The 27440-nt window shown below is 39.1% G+C and overlaps 1 protein-coding gene across 15 annotated transcripts in view; it reads left to right on the top strand.

Moving 5' to 3' along the window:
• L3MBTL4 (L3MBTL histone methyl-lysine binding protein 4) overlaps nucleotides 1–27440 on the top strand; it is a 492784-nt gene that overhangs the window by 308556 nt on the left and 156788 nt on the right. For all 15 annotated transcript variants that reach the window (XM_049112901.1, XM_049112904.1, XM_049112903.1 and 12 more), the window contains one exon: nucleotides 16694–16796. In XM_049112901.1, coding sequence (XP_048968858.1) covers nucleotides 16694–16796 — 103 coding nt within the window. The remainder of the gene's footprint in view (nucleotides 1–16693; nucleotides 16797–27440) is intronic.

The following is a 27440-nucleotide window of genomic DNA, read 5'->3' as shown; positions in this document are numbered from 1 at the left end:
CATTACATGGGCATGACTGATTAAATCACCAGCCATTGGTGATTGAACTCAATCCTCGACTGCTCTCCCCTCTTCAGAAGTGGGTCTAGGAGTAGGACCCTAAAATTCCAACCCCCTAATCACTGGTTGGCTCCACACTGGTAACCACACTCTAGCCTTAGGTGCTTTCCAAAACTCATTAGCATAATAAAAGGCACCCTTCTTGCTCTTATCATAAGCAATTCCAAGGGTTTTAAGAGCTCTGGGCCAACCAAGACAGAGAGGAAGACTAAGTATATGTTTCTTATTATAAACCACAGTATCACAATCGTAAATATACCACCAGTGAATTAAAAGTATTCTTACTGAGTTGTTCACTAGCTTTATGGTTGTCAAACCAAATGGTTATAAACTGGTTCTCACCTGAGCCTTCTCTATTATTCTGTTTTCCATTCCTGTATCCGTGATGTAGCACTGGTACTTTCTTTACCTCTCTTTCTCCCTCTCTTCTTAGTCTGTACTTACTGCTTCCTGCTTCTGTGAGTACACACACTCTGACTTCCAGTCCTCCTTTCATCTCTCATCCATGCCACTCACTCCTTTCTTTCAACTTCTTGAACACAAGCTCTTTCCACCACAGGGCCCTTGCATATACTATTGTTTCGGTCTACAATGGTCTAACTGCTCTTCTAATAGATGACATTTCGTACCCTTTCAAATTCATCTCAAATGATCCCTTCAGAGAAAGTCCTTCCCTCACCACATTATCTAAAGAACGACTACCACTATTTTCCATTTCATTACTTCCTCTTCTCTATAGCGCATTATCATAATATGTAGTTATTTTTTTATAATAAATTTATTTTTTATTAGTGTTCAATTTGCCAACATACAGGATAACACCCAGCACTCACCCTGTCAAGTGCCCCCCTCAGTACCCATCACCCATTCACCCCCACCCCCCACCCTCCTCCCCTTCTACCACCCCTAGTTCATTTCCCAGAGTTAGGAGTCTTTATGTTCTGTCTCCCTTTCTGATATTTCCCACACATTTCTTCTCCCTTCCCTTCTATTCCCTTTCACTACTATTTATATTTCCCAAATAAATAAGACCATATAATGTTTGTCCTTCTCCGATTGACTCATTTCACTCAGCATAATACCCTCCAGTTCCATTCACATCGAAGCAAATGGTGGGTATTTGTCATTTCTAATGGCTGAGTAATATTCCATTGTATACATAAACTACATCTTCTTTATCCATTCATCTTTCGATGGACACCGAGGCTCCTTCCACAGTTTGGCTATTGTGGACATTGCTGCTAGAAACATCGGGGTGCAGGTGTCCCGGCGTTTCATTGCATCTGCATCTTTGGGGTAAATCCCCAGCAGTGCAATTGCTGGGTCGTAGGGCAGGTCTATTTTTTACTCTTTGAGGAACCTCCACACAGTTTTCCAGAGTGGCTGCACCAGTTCACATTCCCACCAACAGTGTAAGAGGGTTCCCTTTCCTCCGCATCCTCTCCAACATTTGTGGTTTCCTGCCTTGTTAATGTTCCCCATTCTCACTGGTGTGAGGTGGTATCTCATTGTGGTTTTGATTTGTATTTCCCTGATGGCAAGTGATGCAGAGCATTTTCTCATGTGCATGTTGGCCATGTCTATGTCTTCCTCTGTGAGATTTCTGTTCATGTCTTTTGCCCATTTCATGATTGGATTCTTTGTTTCTTTGGTGCTGAGTTTAATAAGTTCTTTATAGATCTTGGAAACTAGCCCTTTATCTGATACGTCATTTGCAAATATCTTCTCCCATTCTGTAGGTTGTCTTTGAGTTTTGTTGACTGTATCCTTTGCTGTGCAAAAGCTTCTTATCTTGATGAAGTCCCAATAGTTCGTTTTTGCTTTTGTTTCTTTTGCCTTCGTGGATGAATCTTGCAAGAAGTTACTGTGGCCAAGTTCAAAAAGGGTGTTGCCTGTGTTCTTCTCTAGGATTTTGATGGAATCTTGTCTCACATTTAGATCTTTCATCCATTTTGAGTTTATCTTTGTGTCTGGTGAAAGAGAGTGGTCTAGTTTCATTCTTCTGCATGTGGTTGTCCAATTTTCCCAGCACCATTTATTGAAGAGACTGTCTTTCTTCCAATGGATATTCTTTCCTCCTTTATTGAATATTAGTTGACCATAAAGATGAGGGTCCACTTCTGGGCTCTCTATTCTATTCCATTGATCTATGTGTCTGTTTTTGTGCCAGTACCACACTGTCTTGATGATCACAGCTTTGTAGTACAACCTGGAATCTGGCATTGTGATGCCCCCAGCTATGGTTTTCTTTTTTAAAATTCCCCTGGCTATTAGGGGTCTTTTCTGATTCCACACAGATCTTAAAATACTTTGTTCTAACTCTCTGAAGAAAGTCCATGGTATTTTGATAGGGATTGCATTAAACATGTAAATTGCCCTGGGTAACATTGACATTTTCACAATATTAATTCTGCCAATCCATGAGCATGGAATATTTTTCCATCTCTTTGTGTGTTCCTCAATTTCTTTCAGAAGTGTTCTATAGTTTTTAGGGTATAGATCCTTTACCTCTTTGGTTAGGTTTATTCTAGGTATTTTATGCTTTTGGGTGCAATTGTAAATGGGATTGACTCCTTAATTTCTCTTTCTTCAATCTTATTGTTAGTATGTAGTTATTTTAATGGTCTGTTTCCTTGCTTTTCAAAATGTGGTTTGTTTTTTTTCATTTCAGTTTCAAAATACTTTCAGTACTATCAGCTTCATGAATGGGGAGATGAAGAGTGTTGTGTCTGTCAGCATTTCTCCAGTGTCTGGATTCCAATAAATACTTATCTGTTTATTTCTTTAAGAGTTGGTTAATTACTTATGCCAAAACATGGATCTCTGGAGGACACCTTGGGCTCTCACCTGCAACCTTCATGGAATAAATTCATGAGTAGTAGCTGTGGAATTAGTTTAGTCAGGCCTGGAGCAGAGTCATAAGCCAAAAAAATACCCACTACTAATAAAGTGAACTTTCACGAACAGAAAGTTGACAGGCAGAAAAAGAAGATTTCCTAGCTTGCTTCCAGCCAGATAAATAGTTTTGTTGTTGTTCTTTCTTTAGCTTCTGTTTGATTTATATTTGGAAGTAATTATGATGCTTGATTACAAAGCAAATTAAACATAGCATTATTATGAAGTTAAATTGTATATTAATAGAATAGTATTACAAACTATAATAATAATAGCTTTAGCCTTTATTATAATTTATATTAAAGACCTTGTAAACATTGTTAATTTATTTAACTGTTAAGTATAAACAAGCATTATAGAACATAACTTGATAAAGGTTATAGCTCATTTTCCTATTTGGTTCATTACACAGCAGATGTATGAATATAACAGAATGACTTGTAAATATACCAAATGGCCTAGTATGTTGTTTATCCTATTAGTGAGATAAAATACTGAAATCTGCAATAAGAACTGAATGATTAATAAAGCCCCCTTTGATGAACATTTGGGACCCATGGAACTGAAAAGTTTTATTCTGTTGGAGATGAAAATGTACTTAGATTATAAAATGAGATGTAAAGCCATTATAATCCAGATCTGTAATGGTAACTGTGATGATAGATAGATGTCATTCTGAGAGAAAAAGGAAGATTAACTTAGCCAGGTAACAGCATATTTTCAATTTCAGTCTATTTTAAAGAGAATTTTGTAAGGAGTCTTTAGTACTTGTTCTTCCAAAATCCAGCAAGCAAGTAATCAGCAGTTTTAAGAGTCCCTAAGTACTCATTGACTTAATAGACAATTACAGCATATTGTGTTTAAAAAAAGTTAGCTATTTTAGAAGTCCCTAATTACAGATTTACATGATAGACTTATCAAGGAAAAATAATACATTTCAAAATGTACTTACAGTCTTAATGATATTATCTGTTTTAAATGTTCCTTCTCGAAGTGCTTATCCTGTGTGCTCTACCTTCTGGAGGTGTGAGGGCAGAATTAATTTACTTCGCTCTAAAACTTGATATTTGGGTGCCTACTGGTAGCCCAGAACAATTCTGCAGATTATTTTCTCATCATAGCCAGATGACTGTTCACGGGTATTGAAATGAAATGGGACAGAGTGATCTGAGTGGTCCCATTACAGACACTGGTAGATTGTGTCTTGTCGAAGCACCACTCTGTTTAAAGTTATTGACACTTACTACAGATATACACTAACTTCTCAAAAGTCATGGAATAGCTCAGTGGTTTGACAATAAAGCAAGACAGATCTCACCCTGTGCCAGTGTATGGTTCCTATCTGGCCATACAGGTGGATGTCAGCACTCAGATGTCCACTGGAGGCCCTGTGTTGGACAGCAGACCTTTCAGGATTTCTCAGAAAGAGTTTTAATCCTATCCAGAAGACTGTAATGTCTTCCAAGGAAAGGGAAAGGGGTAAGATGCCTCTATGTTGCCCTACATGTCTGGATAATAGAAACCTTGAGTTATCAGCCAACTGCCTGAGAATATTGCTTGAGAACAGGTTTACCATCTTAGAGGGTAATGTCAGAGTTGTCACTGAATAAAGTTTTGTTTTGTTTTATTGCATCTCAACTGTACCGAGCACTGTGCCAAGGTTGGAAAGTCCTATGGGACATGGTTTTGCACTGGTGGTCGGGGTGGGTGGCAAGCTGGGAAGGAGAGATGGCCTGTGAACATGCACCTGGCTGCGGGTGGGGATGAGGCAGGTCACACAGGAGGCATTGCAGGATCACTGCACTGCCCCAGGCACCAGATTCAGTATAAAAAGACTAGAATTTCACCTCTCAAGATGCTAGGTCATCTTTCAAATTTGGGGGTCAGAGTGGGGATGGGAGCATGTGATGGCAACTCTGGGTTGGTTTACAGATAAACGTAGTGGTAGTAGCATCTTGGAGATGTCTTCTTCTATTTCTTTCATGGTCTTAAAAAGATGGGCAAATGCCTGTCCATTTTACTTTATAAGTAGATCTATCCTTAAATGACCCATTGGAATGAAAATAGAATCATATATGTTTAATATAAAATAAGTATTATATATTTGCATTATGAAAGAAGCTGTATAAAAATTGTGGTTTGTTTTTTTTTTTTCATTTCACTCTGCATGCTAAGCAACTGAGAATCATGAAGTTAAAAAGGTACACAAACCTAAAATTCAGTGAGTAATGTGAGAGCCTTTGGCTTATATTTTACTTTTCTTATATGTTTGAAATTCATTTCAAACGAGAAAGTAAAAATTAGAAAATTTTTACTTAACAAAGCAATCAATTTTACTTCAACGCATAGGAATATTTTAAGAGATGTCAGAGTAGGGCCGCCCAGGGGGCTCAGAGGTTTAGCACCGCCTTCAGCCCAGGGCGTGATCCTGGAGACCTGGGATGGAGTCCCATGTCAGGCTCCCTGCATGGGGCCTGCTTCTTCCTCTGCCTGTGTCTCTGCCCCTCTCTCTCTCTCTCTCTCTCTCTCTCTCTCTGTGTGTGTGTGTGTGTGTGTCTCATGAATAAATGAATAAAATCTTAAAAAAAAAAAAAGGATTCACCTATGTTTAAAAAAAAAAGAAAAAGAGTTGTCCAAATACCCTCCACAAGTATTGGGCTCACAGCTCTGCACTGGCACATCCAGCAGTGGTGACCAGATCTCTCTTTGCACAACCTGGTCTTGGAAGGATTGACATACTTAGGAGCTCCTCATCCTAGGCACTGCAGACAGAGTCTGAGTTCCTCCGATCAGCCAGGAGCCTCTCCCTATTATGTTTACCGTGACTGCTAGCCAGAGCTTCTTTAGAATGCTCTTACTTTCACTAGCATTATTCCTTCACAGAAACTTTCTATATGTAATATTGTTTCTTTAATCACCAAATAGTTGAAGGCCAATAAGCGTGAGGACACGGCTGCTGATAGCATACCACTGGGCTTCTGTGTTACTGATCTCCATCAAGATGTTCCCCTTGAATGATCCTACACTTTTATTGCTGCTTTGCCTATTTTTCTGAACATTAAAAGCCTTTACATCCTAAGGTATTGCAGAGCAGAGTGAAAGAAGAGGCTGTGGGAGTTTATATTCTTTAATGTATAGTCTGTGTTTTTTACATTGACAACATCCTCCATCATTTTCTTTGAAGTCATCATTCTCTTCTTATCAGTGGACCTATTTTGAAATGAAAGTCATTGGGAGCTGAATCTTTTTATGTAATACCCACACACAAATTTCATATAGTGCCAGGCAGTCAGAGAAAACTCAACAACACAGTGGAGTCTCCCATCTGATTCTAGAGTTAGCTTCCAGTCCATAAGTAAAGGCAAAAAGCGTATTTCGTCACAATTACTGAAAAGTGTGTCTCACTCAGCCCAGCACAGTCAATTAATCCTCCATCTCTGAACTAGACAAGTGGTGTGAACTGAGCTGAAGGCAACGTGATTGGCCTGAGTTCAGGGTCATGCTGTATGAAGACCATATGGCATTTTAAATACCTCACCCATTGCCAGCTCAGGAAACTGCCCCCATTGTGAGGAGCACGTGAGGACCAGGAGAAGTGGTGGTCTCTGACTCTCTGGGCATGCTCCTGCCATGTCTGTTGCTGAACAGCACAGTGGGATCACCCAGACTTCATTCAGTTCATTTCAGATATTTGACTAACATGTGCATGGTTACCCTTGCTATCTCTTAAAGCTAGGAGGAGTTGATTAAGAAAGTCTGTGTATATAAACCTATAAAAGTTTTGAGTACAGCAGTTGTATATTGGGCAGCATAGCAGAGTGATAAGAGCACGGATCTGCACATTAAGAAGTTGGAAATCTTGTCCTAAGTTCCATAATATGGTTTATGATCTGACACAAATAATTTGACCTCCCAAACCATTATTTCCTTATTTGCAAAAATAAGAACGGTCTAGGTCAGTGATTCCCAACCTGATATAGAACACTTAAATAAGAGTTACAAACTTATCCCTGGAGTTCACACTTTTTAGAACCTGAAACTTTATGTGTCCAAACATCTCTGAGTCCTTTCCAGCTCCTGATCCTGCTGTGTCCATGGTCTCTGGCCTTACAGAGCCTGGTGTGTTATTGTCCTGCTGCTTTAGACTGGACTCAAAGGGCAGATGCCCTGGTTACTTACAGCCATAATCAAGTTATCATTTCATGGGCAGACTGCATGATGGGAGCTTTCTCTGCTGCTCTGAACGGAGCATCTTTGTATCTGTGATAAGAGTGGACACTGTTATTTGCTGTTTTGATCAAGCAGCACATAGGGGTGTAATCTGTTGCACCTCTTGCACAGAGCTCCCTTTGGGTGGCACTAACACCTGTAGGCAGTAAGCACTCACCTTCTCCCTCAAGCCTATGATCCAAACTAATTCAAAGCCACCAGTGAGTAAACTAGTACACAAGCCTTGGAGGGAAGGCGAGCAGCTCCTTCCATTTCATCCAGGTATATATTATAGACATCAGGGTGGAGGGTTTCCTTCACATTAGAAACATGGCAATTCACAAGTGACTCAAAATAGGAAAGTCATTAATTGTAGAGTTAAGTTTAGGATAGAAACCACAGGGAGAGATGTAACTGTTAATATTATACACATGTAAACAAACTTCACAAACAACTCTCAACATTTTTTATTAAGAGGAGCCAAGAGGCTGATTTGAGGAGGGCTTATAAACACCATGGTTCTGCTTTAGACGTAATTTGAAGGTTATTTGAAAGATGTTGTCATCACTCTACTTTGGAATCTTGTGTTACAGAGTGCTTAATCTAAATAATTTCTTCTTTTGACAAAAGGGAAAGAAACAGTTAAAGGATTGGAGAAGCTCAAAAACAAACCATGATACTCAGTTTTAGGCCAGTTTTGTATCGTCAGTCACATGAATAAGGAAAGTCCTGTGAGTAAGGAAGGCAGAGTTACCACCCTCTTGGATTCTATTTAGTGTCATGTTCCATGAGGCAAAGTAGGGGGAGGGAGGAGGTAGGAGAGGAGACAGAAACAGCCAGGTAGGGGAGGGGAGAGAAGTAGAAATAGAAGTATAGAGAGTGAGGAGAGAAGGGGAAGTTGGCAGCATTTTCACTTCGATTAGGTAAGAGTAATTAATTTACATAAATCAAGTACCAAATTAGTCATTTTTTTAAAAGCTGATTTCATATAAAAGACAAACTAGAGATTCAGGACAAAACAAAGTAGTTTTAGTTTTTATAATGGCTGTGGGAGAATTTGCCTAAAAGTTAAGATTTAGAAGACAAATACATCTATTACTTCTTTCTTAAAAGTACTGAAAACAATGAAACAATACAGTCTAGTAAAGTAGTTTTGTACTGTTAGGCACCATGTTGCCCTCTACCCTCCTTCTTGGCTCCCCAGTAAGCTTATCAGAGGCAAATTTAATTCAATTTAGTTCAGTTACATATAAACCAGGATTTTTGTGTGTGCCAATAATGCATTCAGTTTTTTTCTACTTATAAAATTTTGTGCTGCTGTGTTATCTATGCGGACCTCTCCCAGTTTTTCCCTTCCATAAATCAAGAGTATTGTTTTCCTGATTTTTTGAAAGGTTAAAATAAAAACTAGGTTAGAAAACACTGGCATTTTATGAAGGCCTATGCTATATTCCATAATATGAGAAGAGCCTAGTTTTGTGTAAACAATTGGACACAAATTGGTGCCCTGATCCTGTGCCCATAGTTAAGCATGAGATCCAAATTTTCTGGGATCGATCCTCTTGTTATTAGCCCACCATATTATTGTGTCTCTTATTTAAAGCTCCATATATGATAAATCCACTTTATATTTGCTAAGAAAATCTTTGCCCACTGGTCTGCTGTCTCCTTTTATTTATTTTATTTATTTTTTATTTTATTTTATTTTTTTTTATTTATTTTTTTTTATTGGTGTTCAATTTACTAACATACAGAATAACACCCAGTGCCCGTCACCCATTCACTCCCACCCCCCGCCCTCCTCCCCTTCTACCACCCCTAGTTCGTTTCCCAGAGTTAGCAGTCTTTACGTTCTGTCTCCCTTTCTGATATTTCCCACACATTTCTTCTACCTTCCCTTATTTTCCCTTTCACTATTATTTATATTCCCCAAATGAATGAGAACATATAATGTTTGTCCTTCTCCAACTGACTTACTTCACTCAGCATAATACCCTCCAGTTCCATCCACGTTGAAGCAAATGGTGGGTATTTGTCATTTCTAATAGCTGAGTAATATTCCATTGTATACATAAACCACTATCATAAATAAATAAATAAAATCTTTTATTTATTTATTTATGATAGTCACACAGAGAGAGAGAGAGAGAGAGAGAGAGAGAGGCAGAGACACAGGCAGAGGGAGAAGCAGGCTCCATGCAGGGAGCTCAATGTGGGATTCGATCCCGGGTCTCCAGGATCGCGCCCCAGGCCAAAGGCAGGCGCCAAACCGCTGCGCCACCCAGGGATCCCTGCTGTCTCCTTTTAAATACTGACCAGAGCCCAATAGAATACGATTCACTTTTTACCATAACTACTCATTGGGAATCTCTGTCAGATCTTGGAAAGGGTTTTCAGAAGGCTGCTGTCCATTGCTGCTGTGCTCTTTTCTCACCATGTGGTGGGTGGTGGTGGGGTGGTCGCAGTGGCTATTTCCCTGGTGGAATAAGTATCATTATTGTAGCCGCTGGTCCCCAGGACTCTGGTACATTTCTAGACATTGTCCTGCATCAGGTGGTTGATTAGTTTGCCTTCCTGTACAGATATTGCTGTTGCTATATTTTAAAGGTTTTTCTAAATCATCAGGTTAGACAAAACAGTCACATTTGTAGGAACCTTTTCTTATTCTTTTGTTCTATTTTCCTTTCACAAAATTGTTATTCTGTTTTACTTATATATCATGAAATCTAACAGCCTGAAGCCTGGGACAAGCAACCGTGGTGTTTAGTTACATTATTTTCTTCTGTTTGAGAAACTCATTATTACAGCACAACGGGTATTTATTATCCCTAATTTCATTAGGAGATAAAGAATAAGTATGATTAATCTATAATTTCAGTTTGAAAGGTATGCTTATTATTTGCATTCTCTAGCATTCAAAGGTAATTATTTCATTAAAGCTTCTTAACAACTATAATGTAAATTTCCTGAGGCGGGGTGGGAGAAAAAAAGCAACAAAACAAAACCAGGATACTAACCTGAAAGTTTTCCATTATCCAAAATAAAGGTAGTGAAATCTTAATTGTTTGAAATGAGAATGTATGCATATTTGAACAGTTTCCTTTATTTATTTCTCTTTAGTTCCGGATTTAATTCTGCTGCTTCCTTTGCTCCATCCTTAATCTCAGCTGATGATCTTGGGGTTCGTTTTTCTGAGAAAACTAGTGCTGTGGGTGGAGAACTTGGCCATCTTAGCACCCAGGTCTGCCTCTTTTTTCTTCTTCCACTCTCCCTTACCTTGGGTCAGGCTTGTTGGCATCTGGTCACCAAAAATGGTCTCATTCCAGTCCCAGGAGCTCAGGGCTGCACACCCTCAACCTTCCTCAGCACTGTGCTCATAGCCACTGTCTTGCTTCCTGGCTCACTGTCTGCATGTCCTTCTCCATCGAGGACGCCTGCCTCTGCCTGGCTGTACCTTCTCGGCCCCTTTTTGACACTCTTTTAGTTTCTACAAATCATGTTTCCCAGAGCTCAGTCCTCAGGCCTGACACTAACTCACGGTGGGATCTCACCTAGTCCAGGGCTTTGAGCACCAGGTGTAGAAGCCATGGCTGCAGGACACCTCTAGTCCCAGCCACAAGGCACAGCCCGCCCCAGGCCCTTTCCATGGGACACTCCATAAGGCTCAGTGAGTGTGCTCGTACTCATTTGTCAGCCCTCTCTATTCTCTGGTGCCTCCACCTAACTCAGAATATTGCTTGGGCCCATGGGACTTCATCTCTTCCCCCTTTCCTTTGTCTCCTTAGCTCTAACCACACTGGCCTTCCTGCTGTTGTCATAGGAAGTGTGCTTTCACTCCCCGTAGGATCCTGCTCACGTCAGGATTTCTTCCCTGACTATTGGCCTTAAGAACATTCCCATGAAACGCCGGGACACCTGCACCCCGATGTTTCTAGCAGCAATGTCCACAATAGCCAAACTGTGGAAGGAGCCTCAGTGTCCATTGAAAGATGAATGGATAAAGAAGATGTGGTCTATGTATACAATGGAATATTACTCAGCCATTAGAAACGACAAATACCCACCATTTGCTTCAACATGGATGGAACTGGAGGGTATTATGCTGAGTGAAATAAGTCAATCGGAGAAGGACAAACATTATATGGTCTCATTCATTTGGGGAATATAAATAATAGTGAAAGGGAATAGAAGGGAAGGGAGAAGAAATGGGTAGGAAATATCAGAAAGGGAGACAGAACAAAAAGACTCCTAACTCTGGGAAACGAACTAGGGGTGGTGGAAGGGGAGGAGGGTGGAGGGTGGGGGTGAATAGGTGACGGGCACTGAGGGGGGCACTTGATGGGATGAGCACTGGGTGTTATTCTGTATGTTGGCAAATTGAACACGAATAAAAAATAAATTTATTATTTTAAAAAAAAGAGCTTCCCCCTTCTGCTCCATGACTTCATATGTCTTCCTAGCACCATTACTATCTGACATTCCATTGTGATTTTCATTCGAGTGTTTATTGTGTCTTTGGTGCCAGGATAAGCTCTGGGGGGACAGGGCTTTCTGTTTGATCTGCTGCCATATCCATGGTACCTGAAATCCTGTCTGGCACACAGCAGATACTCAGTATCTCTTTAAATGAGTAAACAACTCTCAGTGGCTATTCAAAAGAAATATTATTTAAAACATAGTATTAAGGAAATAAGAGTTAAAATATCTTCACTTGTCTGTTATCAATGACATTTAAATCTGTTCCACTTTTCTGTATATCCTCTGGTGGATATTACCACCTGATGCTAGAGTCATTTCTCTTTTAAACACTTGTTAAATGAATCAGGTTGAACTGAAGACATTTTCAGCAGCCCGAGATTAGTGTTGAAATGGGGCTAGGAAGACTGCTGCTTGATCCTCATGCTGCGACATGGGCCCACATCAATATGGAGCTCACATACGTACGTCACAGAACAGAGCATTTTCATTTGCTTCAACCAGTGTCAGTACTGTCATTCTGCTTTCAGTCACCTCTAGACCCAATAAAATAAGTTTGGAAAGTGAGCTGCTTCCTACACAGTAGGGCAGTGCTCTCGAACTCAGCATCTCACCCACATCAAGTAGGGCAATAATAAGCCTTTTCACTCCCATCACTTTGGTGGTTGCCAGTTTGGGCTATTTTGAAATTAAGGCCAGTTCCCTTTCTCATTTTCTAGAGATGGATATAAGCTCTTTACTATATTGATTTTTCCTTTGATATCTTACATCTTCTTTACATGGCAAATAGTTTTTGTTTTAGAATAATTACTTGATTTCACAAAAGGAAAAACAAAATAAAATTGCTATTTTCTTGGATGGACTTTTCAGCTGCAAATAACACAAAAATCTTCTATAATGGCTTAATCGAAGAGGGGGTAGTATTTTTCCTGTATGATAAACACTGATGTGGTAGGTCTGCCGTGGTATGTCCTGAGTCCGAGCTTATCTTCCTTCATTCTCTGCCTTCTTGAACACTTTTGCTTTTGTCTTCGTGCTTTTCACCTCATAAGCCCTTACACCCTGCGTTCCATGAAGGTCAAAGTAAGAGGACATGGGCAAAGGAGCACCAGCATCGCCTTTACCCTTCTACTAGGAAAGAAAAGCATTTGTAGACATCCTTATTTTGCATTTGCCTTAGGTCTAACTGTCCCATATGGTGTCAGATGACCACATCTGGATATGAGAGGCTGGCAAAGCCAACTAGGCCCATTGCTGCCCTGAACCAAAGCAGGGTTCAGTCAGCAACAAGGGAGGAATGGATGTTGGGTGGGCAATTGCAATGTCTTCCCTGGCTACTTATGGCAACCAGGTAATTCCATGTGAATGGGGACCCACGAGGACATTTTACTTATTGTATCATTTGAGTGTGAAGCTTTGTTCCTTACTCAGATAATTTCCAGTCTACAAGGATATTTTCCATTTCATTTTGTCTTTGCAGGAAGAACTCTTGCCATTAGATTTACTCCTACCTAAGTAAAATTTTCATAAAAGACTTGAAATAAATTAGGAGCTATTCATGCTGCTTAATGGTAGCTCATAGTATTAAGAAATAGAAAACCAGAGATTGATTTTAGACACGCTCAGCTCTGAAATAAGAAAAAGATGAGGGGGATGCCTGGGTGGCTCAGTGGTTGAGCACCTGCCTTTTGCTCAGGTCATGATCCCTGGATCCTGAGATATGGTCCCACATCAGGCTCCTGCAGGAAGCCTGCTTCTCTCTCTGCCTATGTCTCTGCCTCTTTCTGTGTGTATCTCTCATGAATAAATAAATAAAATCTTTTTTAAAAAACTTAAAAAAATGAAATGGGGATTAGTTCACAGCATTGTGGTCAGAATATACCAAATAATGCTTTTAAGTGTTAATTGTTGTTTTTATGATTCTTGATTTGTTTACAGAACATACTAATTCAGTATTTATTATATGCCAGTTGCTGCTGTAGTGGGTTCTGGGGCTCCAATGGTAGACACATTAGATAAGGTCAGTGTCCTCACTCTAGGAAAGAGAGACAGGAGATTAGCAGATCAACTAGGAAATTAATTTCAATTAAAGGGGCAAAAAGAAGGCAGAAAAGGTAAAATGTTCAGGATGGTCTCTCTAAAAAGAAGGATTTCAAATTGAGAACATGTTTTTTCTTGAGACCTCATTCTCTAAACATCCAAGTTAAAGGGCAGATATTCTTGGTGAAAATGCAGTTGTTTTCTGGGGGAAAAAAACTAATTTTATCATAGTTTCCCTTATCCTAGAGGCAATAATATGGAGTGTAGAATTTACAGGTTTCTTTTCCCCAACAGACTAATTCACCATTGGGTCAGCCCATTAAACTTCATCATACAAAATGTACCAGGAAAATTGTTAGATTCTATGCTTTTTTTATTGTATGTTCTTCTCTACTTCTTTGTTATGACCCTTGCTGTGGTTCTTAATATAATAATTCTCACAATAGTGAGATCATACCCCTCCTCATGTATCTGACAAGGAGAGAAATATGACCCCTGTCAGGGCTCTGGAAATAAATATGCATTGATAAATATTTAAAAGATCACTTTAATCCTTAATTTAATCAAGTGCATTGAAATAGTCCTAAAAAAATATATTAAGGTGCCTTCACTGACAATTTCCTGGAATGTTGTTCACACAGAATGACACCAGGGTTGACCGATGGAGAGCATTTACTTGTTGGTTTGTTTATAGATTTAATATTTCAAGCCTTTGTGAGGTGGCCTTGGTAGTTTATTATGAGGTACAGCTTGGAGAAAAGTCTATTTATATTTATGTTTGTGTGCTTTTTCTTATAGATCTTTTTATTTGCCGACCAACACAAACATACTTCTTAATTAGAGATTTGTTTACAGTTTTTTTTTAACCTAGATTCCTTGGATTTATTTAAAAGTTGTTTCTTTTTAAAGGCTGCTTCCAAAAGCTACCTTTGGATGGGGCAGCTCATTTCTCTGTTTATCCCTCAAGGTGTCTTGCAAAATTATGAGAGCATAAGTATCTAAGACAGACTTTCTTGTTGCTCAGTAAACTTGATGAAAATGTATTTGAGGTATAAATATTTGTTGTAATGTCTCGTAGAATTTGTCATATGTAACCTGTGAGCTTGTATATAGCCCGTGAGCATCTATAGCATACTGGTGGTAAATGAAGCTGTAGGAATGGATGGCCCAGGAACATATCTTGAGGTTCTCTGGCATTTTCAGATTAACTAGAGGAGGGAAATATGGCAAAGGATATTACAAGAGAATGCCCATTTATAGCAAGGAAACTGTCAGGGAGTGACGTCACCAAAGCTCGTGGACAATAACAACTCAAGAAGGGATGGTGATTAGTGGCACCAAGACAGCGAGTGTGATGCATACCTAGCAGTACAAGTTGGGCTTAGTGCATAGAAGTCATTAGTGACCTTAGAAGATTGACATGATTTGCAAAGTGAGATGTGAAGAAACAGCAATAACTTCTTTGAGAAGTTTGCCTGGGAAGGGGAAAAGAATAAATGGCTGCTAAAGGGGAATGTGGATCTCAAGGAGAGTTCTAAGCTTTTGTTTTCTGTTTCATTTTGTCTTTGTTTATTTCTTTTTATAATGGGGAAACTGGAGTTTGTTTAAATACTGGTATGAAAGATTCAGTAATCCAAGAGTGGTTAGAATATATGAGAGCCTAAAGACTCTGTAGATAAGACCCAAATAGAAAGGGTGAGAGACCTGCTCTGGAGGGAAGAGAGCACTCCCCACACTGATGGAAAGGAAGGAGAGGATGCTGTACCCCCAGGACAAGCTCCTGTTTTCCCAGTGAAGTGCAAGCAGTAGAAGCTGTGAGAGCCAGAGGGCAGAGGCTGGAGGGGGGGTGGGAAATTCAGGTGACCCTGAAGTCAGTAGTTTTGGTAACAATGAATCTACACCATTTGTGTAGTTTCCTGGAGAACTTAGTCTTGAGAAACACAGACCAGCAGAGTAGTGCCACTGACCCACAGCTGGCTCTTTATTTTCTTTTCACAGCCACCCATCGTAGAAGTTCAGCAAGGCAAGGGAGCTTCAGATATTTGCAACGGAGGGTAACTGCTGGTTGGCAGACTTGAAGACAAGGGAAGGCAGTTACGATGAGAGGGGACTGAGGATGGGAAAGAAGGGAACTCATGGCCTGGGAACTCCCACGATGTTGAAACGTCATCAGCTGCTGGGCTACCTGAGTGAGCAATCTGGAAGGATGCAATTTTGTAGTCAGAGGGCCTGTATGCTTAGTGCTTTTGGAAGCAGTGTCATTTCGGGTGATGACAAGACCCAGAGAGTTTACTCTGGAGGGAGAGCAGACTGAGGAGAATCACAGAACAGAGAAAGAGGGTTTAACTCCTGATAATCTTTAGAGATAGATTGCCTCTTGGGCTTGACAGAATTCATCTCTGGCTTGGAATGGTTATATGTAGTATAGCATTAGCATTAGTATTAAATATATACAGCATTAATAGTACTATTAATAGAGGATAAGTGTACTTTACGTAGTTTGAGTATAGTGTATTGTAGTATGGATTGGGCCATTCTTTTTTTCAGATAGCTTTGACAGCTACTTGAGTAAGCATGGGTAGGCTTTGGCAGGCCTCATTTACTAGCTGAATTTCTGTCCAGCATTTGGGGGAGCTTGCTGTGGTTGAGTGGGAGTTTCAAGGAGAACCACAAACCACACCTCACCCTTTCACATTCTTTGCTCATGGTTATATTTGCCTTTGCCAGTATTATTCTCTGAAAGGAATGAGTGGATGTTCCTATATTTTTTAAAAATTTCAATGCCTATATGTTTTGCTCTGCCTCAGATATTAGTTGCGTTAGTGTTATCTATGACAGCACTGATATTTTCTAGTAAGTCGTGTTATAAAACATCACAAGTATCCACTAAGTGTTTCAGTGATGGTTGGTTTTTAATTTGCAAAGTCTCAATGAATATCATTTACATATTTTAGTATTTCTAGTTCTTCTTTACTGAGGGTGTTTTCAAGGTATGTTCTTTTACTTCCTGAAGGAGCAAATGATGTGAAAATCCTTCCAGGTCAAGCTGTTTGTCCTACTCCAGGGTGCCGAGGAATAGGCCATATCCGTGGTCCACGGTATTCAGGACATCACAGGTAAAAATTTTTCTTGTTTAAATTATTTCAGGGACGAATTGGAAAAGTCTGCAGAGTAGCAGCTATAGACAGCATCATAAATGACTCTTGGAGCCAAATGCCTTTGCATCATACCCCCTTCTCAGTGTTCCTAAAGCCCCTCCTTGACATTTCCTGCTGCCTGCCCACCTCTGCCCTTCCTGGGGCCTTCTTGGACCCCTGAGGCCTCGCCCAGACCCACATCAATCCCCAGAGCCTCTGCTGTCTGACGCTTTTCTTAACAAGTGCCCATTCCATTGGACATGCTCACCACTCTGTGTCACACCCCAGGCCTGAATTTTCTCCACGTGAATGTTGAGTCCTGCTTTCTTCTAGAGAAATTCTAGTACCTCTTGCCTTTCCCCACCTCTTGTTTTCCCTTGTCCTTATTTCTTTTTCTCTGTGTCTTATTCATTTGGAGATGAGATAATTCTGTGATAGAACAGAAAGTAATAAGTGTGAAGTTATACTGCAGCATATACCCATGTTTTCAATATTTTGTAATAGTATAGAGAAGATAGTGCTTGTAAGAAAAAGTATGTATAAATAAGTCTGTTAAGTCCCTACTGCTTTTTCTGTTCCCATCAATTGGTAAAATAATGTATAGATGAATTATTCATATTGGTGATCTAGTTATAGAATATGTAAACTAAAAAAATTGTTTAAATACATAAAACAATAAGTATAAAGAGAAAAGAATAAGTTATGTGATATGTGAAGGAAGAAAGTATTTGTTTGAATAAAAGAGATCCAAATGGAAGTCCTTGCTTTATCAGGTGGTTGCAATCCTGGAGACCAGTGCTGAAAACATTTCTAAATTAAAGCAAATGTTACTATAAGAAATAATGGTAAACACTCCCAAATAGCATAAATGAATATGTTATATGTGTAAATATAACATTAAAACTTAAGAGAAAAAGATATAGATATAGATAGATATAGATATAGAATCCATTAAAGAGAATTAAGATGTGCCAACATCTTGGGTACTTGGGGAAATGTGTAGGAGTCACGGACCAGGAGAGTGGGGCTGAACTCGCTGGAGATGTTGTGGTGTTGTGTGGGGGAAAGGAGGAAAAGAGAGTAAAGGACATAAAGAAGGAGGCTAAGGGGGTAATCACACCATTTGGGAGGGAGCTCTGTATTAGGTGAGGACCCTGTTGGAGCAGATAGAACCACTTTTCAGACATCCCCAGGGGTATATATGGCTATGAAGAATCTTCCTCAGGCTCTTCTTGTGTGTTCTTTACATGATGTTTTTTTTTTTTAATCTAGAGCTGCGAACCCCAATATAATTAGTCACTAGTAATATGTGTCTGTTTACATTAAAATTAATTAAAATTTAAACAAAATTAAGGCCTCAGTTGCTCAGTGACACTTAGTCAGGTGTACCCAGTGGCTACCATACTGGATGGCACAGAAAATTCTATAAAATAGCCCTGAGAGTGTTTACCACGTTCTTCCTTCTCACAGTAGATTTTTGAGTAGCAAGTATTTCCAGATGAAAAGTTAGTGCTTCTTTCAAAACTCGGGTCATTATCCTGCAAGTTAGCAAGACCATAATATTGTGGCTGGTCTATCCCTTAGTGTTTTGTTGAGTTTACCCTCCTCAGGCACTGGGGCTGAGATAACAAGTATCACCCTAGACAGCTCTGTAAGATTGCCAGGTAGCTCAGTCAAGGTATCTTCTTCCATTTCATCACAGCTGACTTGCCTCCCACACTGTTTCTGTGTGGCTCACTTGCCTCTCCCTGCCTGGATTCTGAAAACATTGTGAACAGAGTCACAATGGATGTGCTCCACTTTGTCCCAGCAGCTTCCCAGAAGCTTTTCTCATTCAGGATGGCACAGAGAGACCCAATCGTTGTCTTATTTGTAGGATCTAATTGTGAATTAAATTGAGAGTATCTGACATGATTTTCTCCATCCACCAAGTATCCTTTAAAGGTTGGCCTCAGAACTTGTGAAGAAACTAGAAGAATATGGAAGTAGAGTTTAAGGAAAGACATTCTGTGAAGCTTAAGAAAAAATGTATCATATGTGATAGACATTTTTAGGGAGCTAGATAGAAAGCACAAGGCATTCATTCTCCAGACCTCATGATTCATAGGGGTGCTCGGGACATCATCTTCGTGATTAGGTCTTGGCTATTCTCCTACACTAGACATTGTTATGCTAGAGCAGGGCTTCTGTAAGTAAAAGTCTTCAAAAGCTTAATGATTCCATTATCTCAGAAAAGAAAAATAATAAGCAATGACTACCTGTGATGAGCTTCTCTCTAGAATGGAAAAGATAAAAATGAGACAACTGGATAGGTTTTGAACTTGCATTTAGAACTTAAAAGGCATTAAAACTGTCAGACAAATTCTGACTTACCTATGGAAAGAGCTTTTATTATATTTAATACTATTTTGTATTCAAAGAATGAGGACAAGCTTATGGCCAGATTACAGTTGATTGTAAAGCAGTCATGGAGGGTGGAGGTCATGGACAATATCAGGTTAGCTCCAGTACCCACAGATATTCCTCTCTTGCTTTAACCATTTCCAATCACAGGTCTTGTCTTTATCAAGGTTAGCCTCCAGATGTTAGTTACTCATTGACTGACTATCCATTTTTAGTTCATACATTGATTTCTTTTTAAACCACCAACTCTTGTTTTCAATTCTCTTCAGGTAATCACATTCTGAATATCATTTGCTAAGTTAATCCATGTACTAATGTAACTATGAGTATAACTTAATAAGAATTTGCTTAAATTCTCTTGGAACTAATTGGGCAAGAACTGGTTTGATAAATCATTCATATTCTCTGGTCTTTGTGTTCATGCATTTCAGTTATTGTCTTAATTTTTCATAGTTCTAGGATGAAAAATATCGTTCTTCAGTATGTGTCTTTGGTGATATCTGTTGAGAATATTACAGACACACACACACACACACACACACACACACCCTAACTACACCTGCTGGGAATTTGCTCTAACATACCCAAAGTTGTCTTTGTACATTTTCCTTCTTGTTTGTCAGTGAGATGTTAAGCAGGAGATGAAAATTTTAAAATGCTGCATTCTCCCAGAGCCCTGGATATATTGTTATAATCATTGTTATAATCATCCCTAGCTTGAGTTTCCTGAAGCATGTTAGGTTAGACTTGCATATTCTAAAATTATTTTTTCTCTTATCATAAATAGGTACCTTTACCAAGTAGTCATCCTTCTACAAAATGCTTTTTACAGTCTCTAGAAGAGTTTTAGACAAGTATTTTTACATCTAAAAAAAGGAAGAAAATAATAAAACCAGAAACCCCTCCAGCTTCACTGAGGTCTGCATAAAACAGCTCAGTTGACCTCTGCTTCCCAAGCCTTAGGGAACACTTGGAAGTAGAGTGCCGCACGTTAAGGAGGACAGTGATTTTAGCTGTTCTTCTACAAAATCCTCCTAGGCAACAAAGTGCTTGCGAGGAGGGAGCCTTGTTTTTACCATTTGATGTCAGAATTTCTGATTTTGATATTGAAGGTTTGATGTTTTGAAAGGAAGTAAACAATTCTCTTTAAATAAGTTGTCGGTGTCTTATAGAGCTGACAAGGAGTGCTGTGGCATCAGGATACAGCTGATGACAGTTGAAAATAATACATCACTTTAAGCAATCAGGTGGACTCTTGGTGTCCTTTTTAGATGGATTTCAGACAGGTTTACTTTAGTTTTCATTGAAATAGTCAAGGAGTTAACAGTAATATTCAAAGCTGCTTAGAGTTCATGTGAAATCTGTATAAGCCATTATTTGAGAAAAATTGCATCAGTTCTTATCTGTATGAAAATAGGACTTTTGGCACACAATTATCACACAATTTGCATGTTATTTGAATGAATTTACATAGTGAATAAAATGGAGTAGGTGTGTTTGTTAACACAGAAATATAGAAATACTTAAAGATGACAATATTGGGACTCTAAGTTGTAAACTTACTTTAAGCCAGGGTCTGGGATTAGACAAGAATTTGTTCTTTCTAAATGAGTAGAACATGGGGCAGCCCAGGTGGCTCAGCGGTTTAGCGCCACTTTCCGCCCAGGTTGTGATCCTGGACACCTGGGATCAAATCCCACGTCAGGCTCCCTGCATGGAGCCTGCTTCTCCCTCTGCCTGTATCTTGGCCTCTCTCTCTCACTCTATGTCTCTTGTGAATAAATAAAATCTTTAAAAATAATAAATGAGTAGAACATAGACTCAGAAAGACTTGATCCACTTCTGCGTCATAAAACATACAAAGATGGGGCACCTGGATGGCTGAGTTGGTTAAACGTCTGCCTTTGGCTCAGGTCATGATCCTGGGGTCCTGGGATACAGCCCTGCACTGCATCAGGCTCCCTGCTCAGAGGGGAGCCTGCTTCTCCCTCTCCCTCTACCCTTCACCCCACTTGTGCTCGCTCGCTTGCTCTCTTGCTCTCACTCTCTCTTGCTCTCTGTCTCAATAAATATAAATCTTAAAGAAAACATACAAAGGTAATTTATTTAGGAGCTAATAATTACATTCTTTACACAGAGAGCCAGGTATTGTCACAAGGCAAAGACCTCTTGCCCCAGTGTTCCTGTGTGGCATACAGGACACACATTGCTGGCGTTGCACCATAAAGAATACAAATTAAAACAAACAAAAAAAACCCCACACAAATGAAAAAAAGGACATCTACTGCTCACAAGTGAGGACATCACTATACATTTTGAGTGCTGTTCATGGAAATTTACGGCACAACTCAGCCTCTGTTCATGATTTATGAACTATTTTGCCAGTGCGGTATGTGGGTTTCATAGAATGTATGTATGTGTGGGGTGTGTGTGAATGTGGTGTGTACACATGTGTGATGTGTGTGTGTGTGTGTGAGTGCAGATAGGGTGTGGGTGTCGGTGTAGCGTAGTATGTGTTGGGGGAATTTTGTGGGGGTGTGGGGGTGTGTGTGTGTATATGTGGTGTAGGTGTATGTGTGTGATGTATGTATATGTGGTATGCGATTGGGGCCTATTGAACTTCTCTGGCTCTTGATCTCGTGGCATTCTTAGAAGTAGATTTTCCTCTTCAAGAATTTGCTGTGCTGCTCTCCTGCCCATTGGGTGCATTTTGAGCAAACACTCCGCAGGTGGGTGGCAGTACGGCCTCTGCGCACAAACTCCTGCATCCAGCCTCTGATCCCTCCCAGCCCTGCCACCCAGGCTCCAACTCTCCTCCTAAGTCTCTCTCAGCCACAGTTGGGCCCCTTAGTGGCCTGCCTAGTCATCATTTCCCCACTCCTGGTGACCTTCCCCAGCTCCCTGTCCTTGCCTTCCCTCCACTGTGAACCGGTTTCTCCGTAGGGAGCCTCCTTCCTGGGATTCCCTTGCCTTCCTTTCTGTCACATGCTTTATTTCCTGGGTTTCAAGTCTTTCCCTGGTTTATTTTCTCCTAGCTAGTTTTTGGGGTAGGATTTGTGGGAGGTAGTAGTTGGGTTGTTTGTTTTTAATATCAAAAATATCTTTTCTTTCTCTTTAACCATAGTCATTGACTTATGGATAGAATTCCAGCTTCAGAATATTGAAGATATCACTCCATTTTCCCTCTGTGTACCAAAAGTCAGCTGCCTTTCAAATTTCACTTCAGGAAAAGCTTGGTCTTCCTCTTCCTCCACCCCATCCTCTGCAAGAATTTCAGGCCCTGGATTTCAGGACCTTCTCTTTATCAGTGGTGTTCTGAAATGAGTTTGCATTCATAGATTCAGTCTGCAAACTCAGGCCTTTTGTTTCTGGGAAATGTTCCTGTGGTATTTCTTGAGTGATACCTCCTTTCTGTGTGCTCTGCTTGCGTGCCCGCACCAGCCCTTCCATGTCCTCCTCCAGCTTGAATTTCCCTGTCTTTTGTTCCTTTCTATGGACTACTTCCTCAACCTTGACTTACACTCCTTTGATTGAAGTTTTTAATTATACTCTGATTTATCTTTTCGGTTTCTCAAAACACATCCTTATTCTCTGATTTTTTTTTATTTTTACTTTTATTGCATCCTGTTCTTATTTGATGGATCGTGTGTCTTTTTTTTTTTTTAAACTCTCTGACAGTATTTGAGGCTGTTGTTTTCCTGCTCCCTGCACCGTTTTTTTTTTTGTTTGTTTTTTGTTTTGTTTTTGTTTTTTTTTTTCCCTCCACCCAGATACTTGTGTTTTGACTTGGCTTTGGTGAGGTTGGTTGGCTTCTTTCTGTTATATGAAGGACATTTCTGTAATCTCAGCAGTCCCTTCTCCATGTTCACTCTTGAGAACGAGGCATCAGAAATCTGGTACACACCTCTGCATGCATGTTTGGGGCCTGCCTGCTTGGTGAGTTTCATGAACTGGTCAGGCAGGGACCCAGCCATGGCCAAGGAGCCCGCCACCAGCAGTGAACTTCCTCTTCTGAGTAAGTTCCTTCCAGCAGACATAATGCTCCCAAACATTTCCTGGGTGCTTTTATGCCATCCTCTCTCTGCAGACTCTTGGCTGTCGCCTTATCCATTTTCCAGCTTAAAAAATATATCGACTTATCTGTTGTCATTTTTTTCTCTTTTGTTTTGTGTTTATGCATTTATACCCTCTCATTCATTTATTTGATTTTTTTTTTAAGAAATGAGAGAAGAGGGCAGCCCTGGTGGCTCAGCGGTTTAGCGCCGCCTTCGGCCCAGGGCATGATCCTGGAGTCCCAGGATCGAGTCCCATGTCAGGCTCCCTGCATGGAACCCTCTGCCTGTGTCTCTGCCTCTCTCTCTCTCTTTCTCTCTCTGTCTGTCTCTCGTGAATAAATAAATAAAAATCTTAAAAAAAAAAAGAAATGAAAGGAGGGATTTATTATGAAAGAGAAAGGATAAATTTAATTTTCCAATCTGTCATATTTTCTTAGTTTTAAAACTTGATTTACCCCCCTCCAAATAATAGTTAAGCTAATATTATATAATTTTATTTCTCTGTTGTTGTTTTACCTTATCATAATAGCACTTTCTCCTCCATATCCATAGAAAATAAAAGATTGTGTAGAATGTCTTTTTATTGGCTCTGTAAATTTATGAATTTGTAGTGGCTGATTGGAATACTGTGTTCAAAAGGATTTTCAAAGGCATGATTTTAATTTTATATGCACAGTACTTCTTAATTTATTGTCACCTTCAGTTAAAACTTTATCATGCCAAGAGAGTACCTTTTTTTTTTTTAATTTATGATAGTCACACACAGAGAGAGAGAGAGAGAGACAGAGAGACAGAGACACAGGGAGAAGGGAGAAGCAGGCTCCATGCACCGGGAGCCCTACGTGGGACTCGATCCCGGGTCTCCAGGATCTTGCCCTGGGCCAAAGGCAGGCGCCAAACCGCTGCACCACCCAGGGATCCCAAGAGAGTACCTTTATGACATGTGTTCATGTTTATCTAATTCCTTTGTCGCTTGGGCTGTCATTTTCTTTGACTTTATGTAACCACATAGTGAAATTGAACTGGGTAGAAATTTAACAATAAACTTGAAGATGTATTTTTACTTTAATAAGTAAAAAGAAAAAGAGGATCTGACTTTGGGTAACACTTTTAATTCTCAAAATAACATGATTAATTACTCAATTTAGTAAAAGAATTGATAAAGTAGTGAAAGATCAGCCTCAGGTCTTTAAATCACTTCTCTCCATTACTTAGAATTCTTGAAGGTTAATGTACACGTCTGATTTTACTCATTGGGAAATAATTGTGTAAGAATTCTGTTTTTTTTTTCCCTTTCTTTAAAGAAGGTTGCATAAATTGAATGCTTAATTTTATAGCAGTTGAGGCACTGATTTCCAAAGAGACTATATCCTTTGGCATACTCTAAGGATTTTATTAAGTACAAAATTTCAAATTACATGGATTGCCAAGGCTGTAGAAATTGTATCCTTATGATGAAAGTAGATGTGACTTTTACTTTATTTCTGTGTGAGACCAGTTTATGGAAATTAATGGTATGCTAAAATGATGATATCTAGTTAGTTTAAATCACCTTAAAAACCAAAATAAAATAAAATTTAAAAAATCAAAGTAAAATATAGACAAAGTCCATTCTCTTAAAAATTAGAAATTTTACCATGTTACTTTGAATTGATACCATTTTATTGAAGAATTAATCCATGGTCAATAGTAAAACTTTGGGTAATGTACAGAAGTATTCAAGAATAAATAAAAACCACTCATATTCCAACCACAAACTTATATGCCTTAAATCTGTTTCATTTTTCAGACTTTGTCATATATGTGTGTTTTCCATGAGTAAAATCAAGACAGCATATACAACTTCTCCTTTTGTTAAAAATTTCTCAGGTATATTAATTAGATATTATTTGGTACAAAAGTTTTATGATCATTGTGTGTATTATGGATTCTGTATTAATTAGAAATGACTCTTCATCCTTATTTTTTCCCTGTTCTCTGCATTATGTCATATTAATAGTGCCAAGCAGGATTTTTTTTTAATTTTCAGAAAATATTTGTCTATTCTATTATTTTTAGCCTTTCACGTCATTTTATTTGGGTGTGCTTTTTGTGAAAAGCATATAACTGTCTTAAAAGTAAAATCCCATATAAGAGTCCCTCTGTTGATAACAGAATTTGACCTATTTGCAGTTATTGTTATAATTGTTATATAAATTGTGCATATTCTTTTATGACATAGTTTTTCCCTTTTTTTTTTTTTTCTTAAATGATGGTTGTCGGGCAAGGGAAGGCACCTTCCTTCATTTTTCCCTTCCTTTTCCTAGAGCATTTTGTTGTTGGTTAGTAAGTTCTAAAAGGAAGGTCTTAAAAATTTTTTAAATTAATAAATAAAAGGAAGGTCTTTAGTTTTTCTAATGGTTAGTCTGACATTTTCCAATGCATTCCTAAACTATGTTTATGCAACTGTCAAAGTAATAGAACGTTAGTCTGGCTTTCCTTTGTAAAACTTGAAAAAAACGTTAGTCTGGCTTTCCTTTGTAAAACTTGAAACACTAAATGCTATTCTTTTTTCCCTAATCCACCATACCTACTTGTATTAATTGAACTTGAGATTATAATACCATACTCTTTTCTTTCTTTTCAATTTTTAAGCTATAGAATCAATTCTTGGAAAGAACAAAAATGAGCAAACAATTTTACAGTCATACTTAAAACAACCCTGTACCCTTATTTCTATATATTTTACTGGTCCCAGTGGTATCTTCAGCCCTTTACGATGCAGTTTTTGCATTTTTTAGATTCTATTTTGATTCTAGTTAGTTAACATACAGTGCTATGTTAGTTGCAGGTGTACAATATAGTAATTCAACACTTCGATACATCACCTGGTGCTCATCACGGCAAGTGTACTCCTTAATCCCCTTCACTTACTTACTTGATTTAATGTCTTTTATTCCTTGTTCTGGCACAGTTCTTTTCAAGGTTTGTTTTAATTTGTCTGTGGCACCTGCATGTTATATTTAAAATCTTTGTGCACCTTTATCATGAAATCTGTCTGAGAGGAGATAGATGTCTTAAGCCCAGACCTTTTCCTTCAAAGTCTCATCAGCGTTGCTTCCTATCACCTTCTGGTTCCTGTCATGTTGGCAAAGTCTAATGCCAGTCCCACTGATGGTGGCAGAGGTAGTCTGCGCTCCTTTTGTCAAGGTTTCCTATAGAATATCTTTATGTGTTTACATATATATGAAATTTAAAATTTCCCTGCATATGTCTAGATATGATTTTTTTGTTTTTTGGGTTTTTTTTTTTTTAGTTTACCTGTACTACTATATGTTCTTTCACAGTTTTTATGTCAAAATCCTCTTTCATATCCAATCATCTTTCTCCAAATATTTTGTAAGGTTTTGTTTATATGCTCTCTATATTCTTCTAAAATTTCTTTTAAATGACATTGGATCCTCTGCATCTGTCTTTCATCTCTCTCTTTTTTTTTCTCATTGCTTGCAGTTTGTCATTCTTTCCCACTGCATCCTGAGATAAAGCTAGTTTGATATTAGGTGCATATGGGTGTTCTATTACACCTCCTTGCAAACTTTCCTGGCCCTTCTCATTCATCTCCATCACCATGTACTACTTCCAGTGGCTCCTTTTAAGCAAGTATTAGGACATACATTTCAGATGCAAAATTCTTAGCTGATCTTGACACGTAATCATCTCTATGATATGGGAGAGCTAGGTTTTTGTCTCCCGTAGTCGAAGAATGAATCTCTCAGACAACGGAGAGTGAGCAAAGCGATGGAAGTTTATTAAGCAGAAATACAGAGAAATCTCTCAGAAGTGAGAGATGTCCTGACAGGGTTGCCACTGAAGGCTTTTGGTGGCAGTCTTTTATTGAGAACCTAGCCAGGGAGCCCACGGCCTTGAGATTCTTGTGCAGTCATAGTTTGAGCAGGGACTATTGATAACACCGTAATGATTTATTTATTTGGTCTGGTGAGTTTCTGTGATTACTTAGTAACCATCAACCCTCACATTTTGGAGCTAGGGAGCCAGGTTTGTTTTTGTCTGTTTTGACTGTCTTATCTCTGTTTCTTGGGGGGGTAGAAGCCTGACTCTTGGCCTTTTGGTGTCCTTGAGGTTTATGGGAGCCCACAGATTCCTGGGAGCCTGACTTTCCCTTATC

This window comes from Canis lupus, chromosome 7 (assembly GCF_003254725.2).
Source record: "Canis lupus dingo isolate Sandy chromosome 7, ASM325472v2, whole genome shotgun sequence".
Classification (NCBI taxonomy): Eukaryota; Metazoa; Chordata; class Mammalia; order Carnivora; family Canidae; genus Canis; species Canis lupus.
Note: the sequence above shows the minus strand (reverse complement) of the source record. Positions and strands in the feature narration are given on the sequence as shown.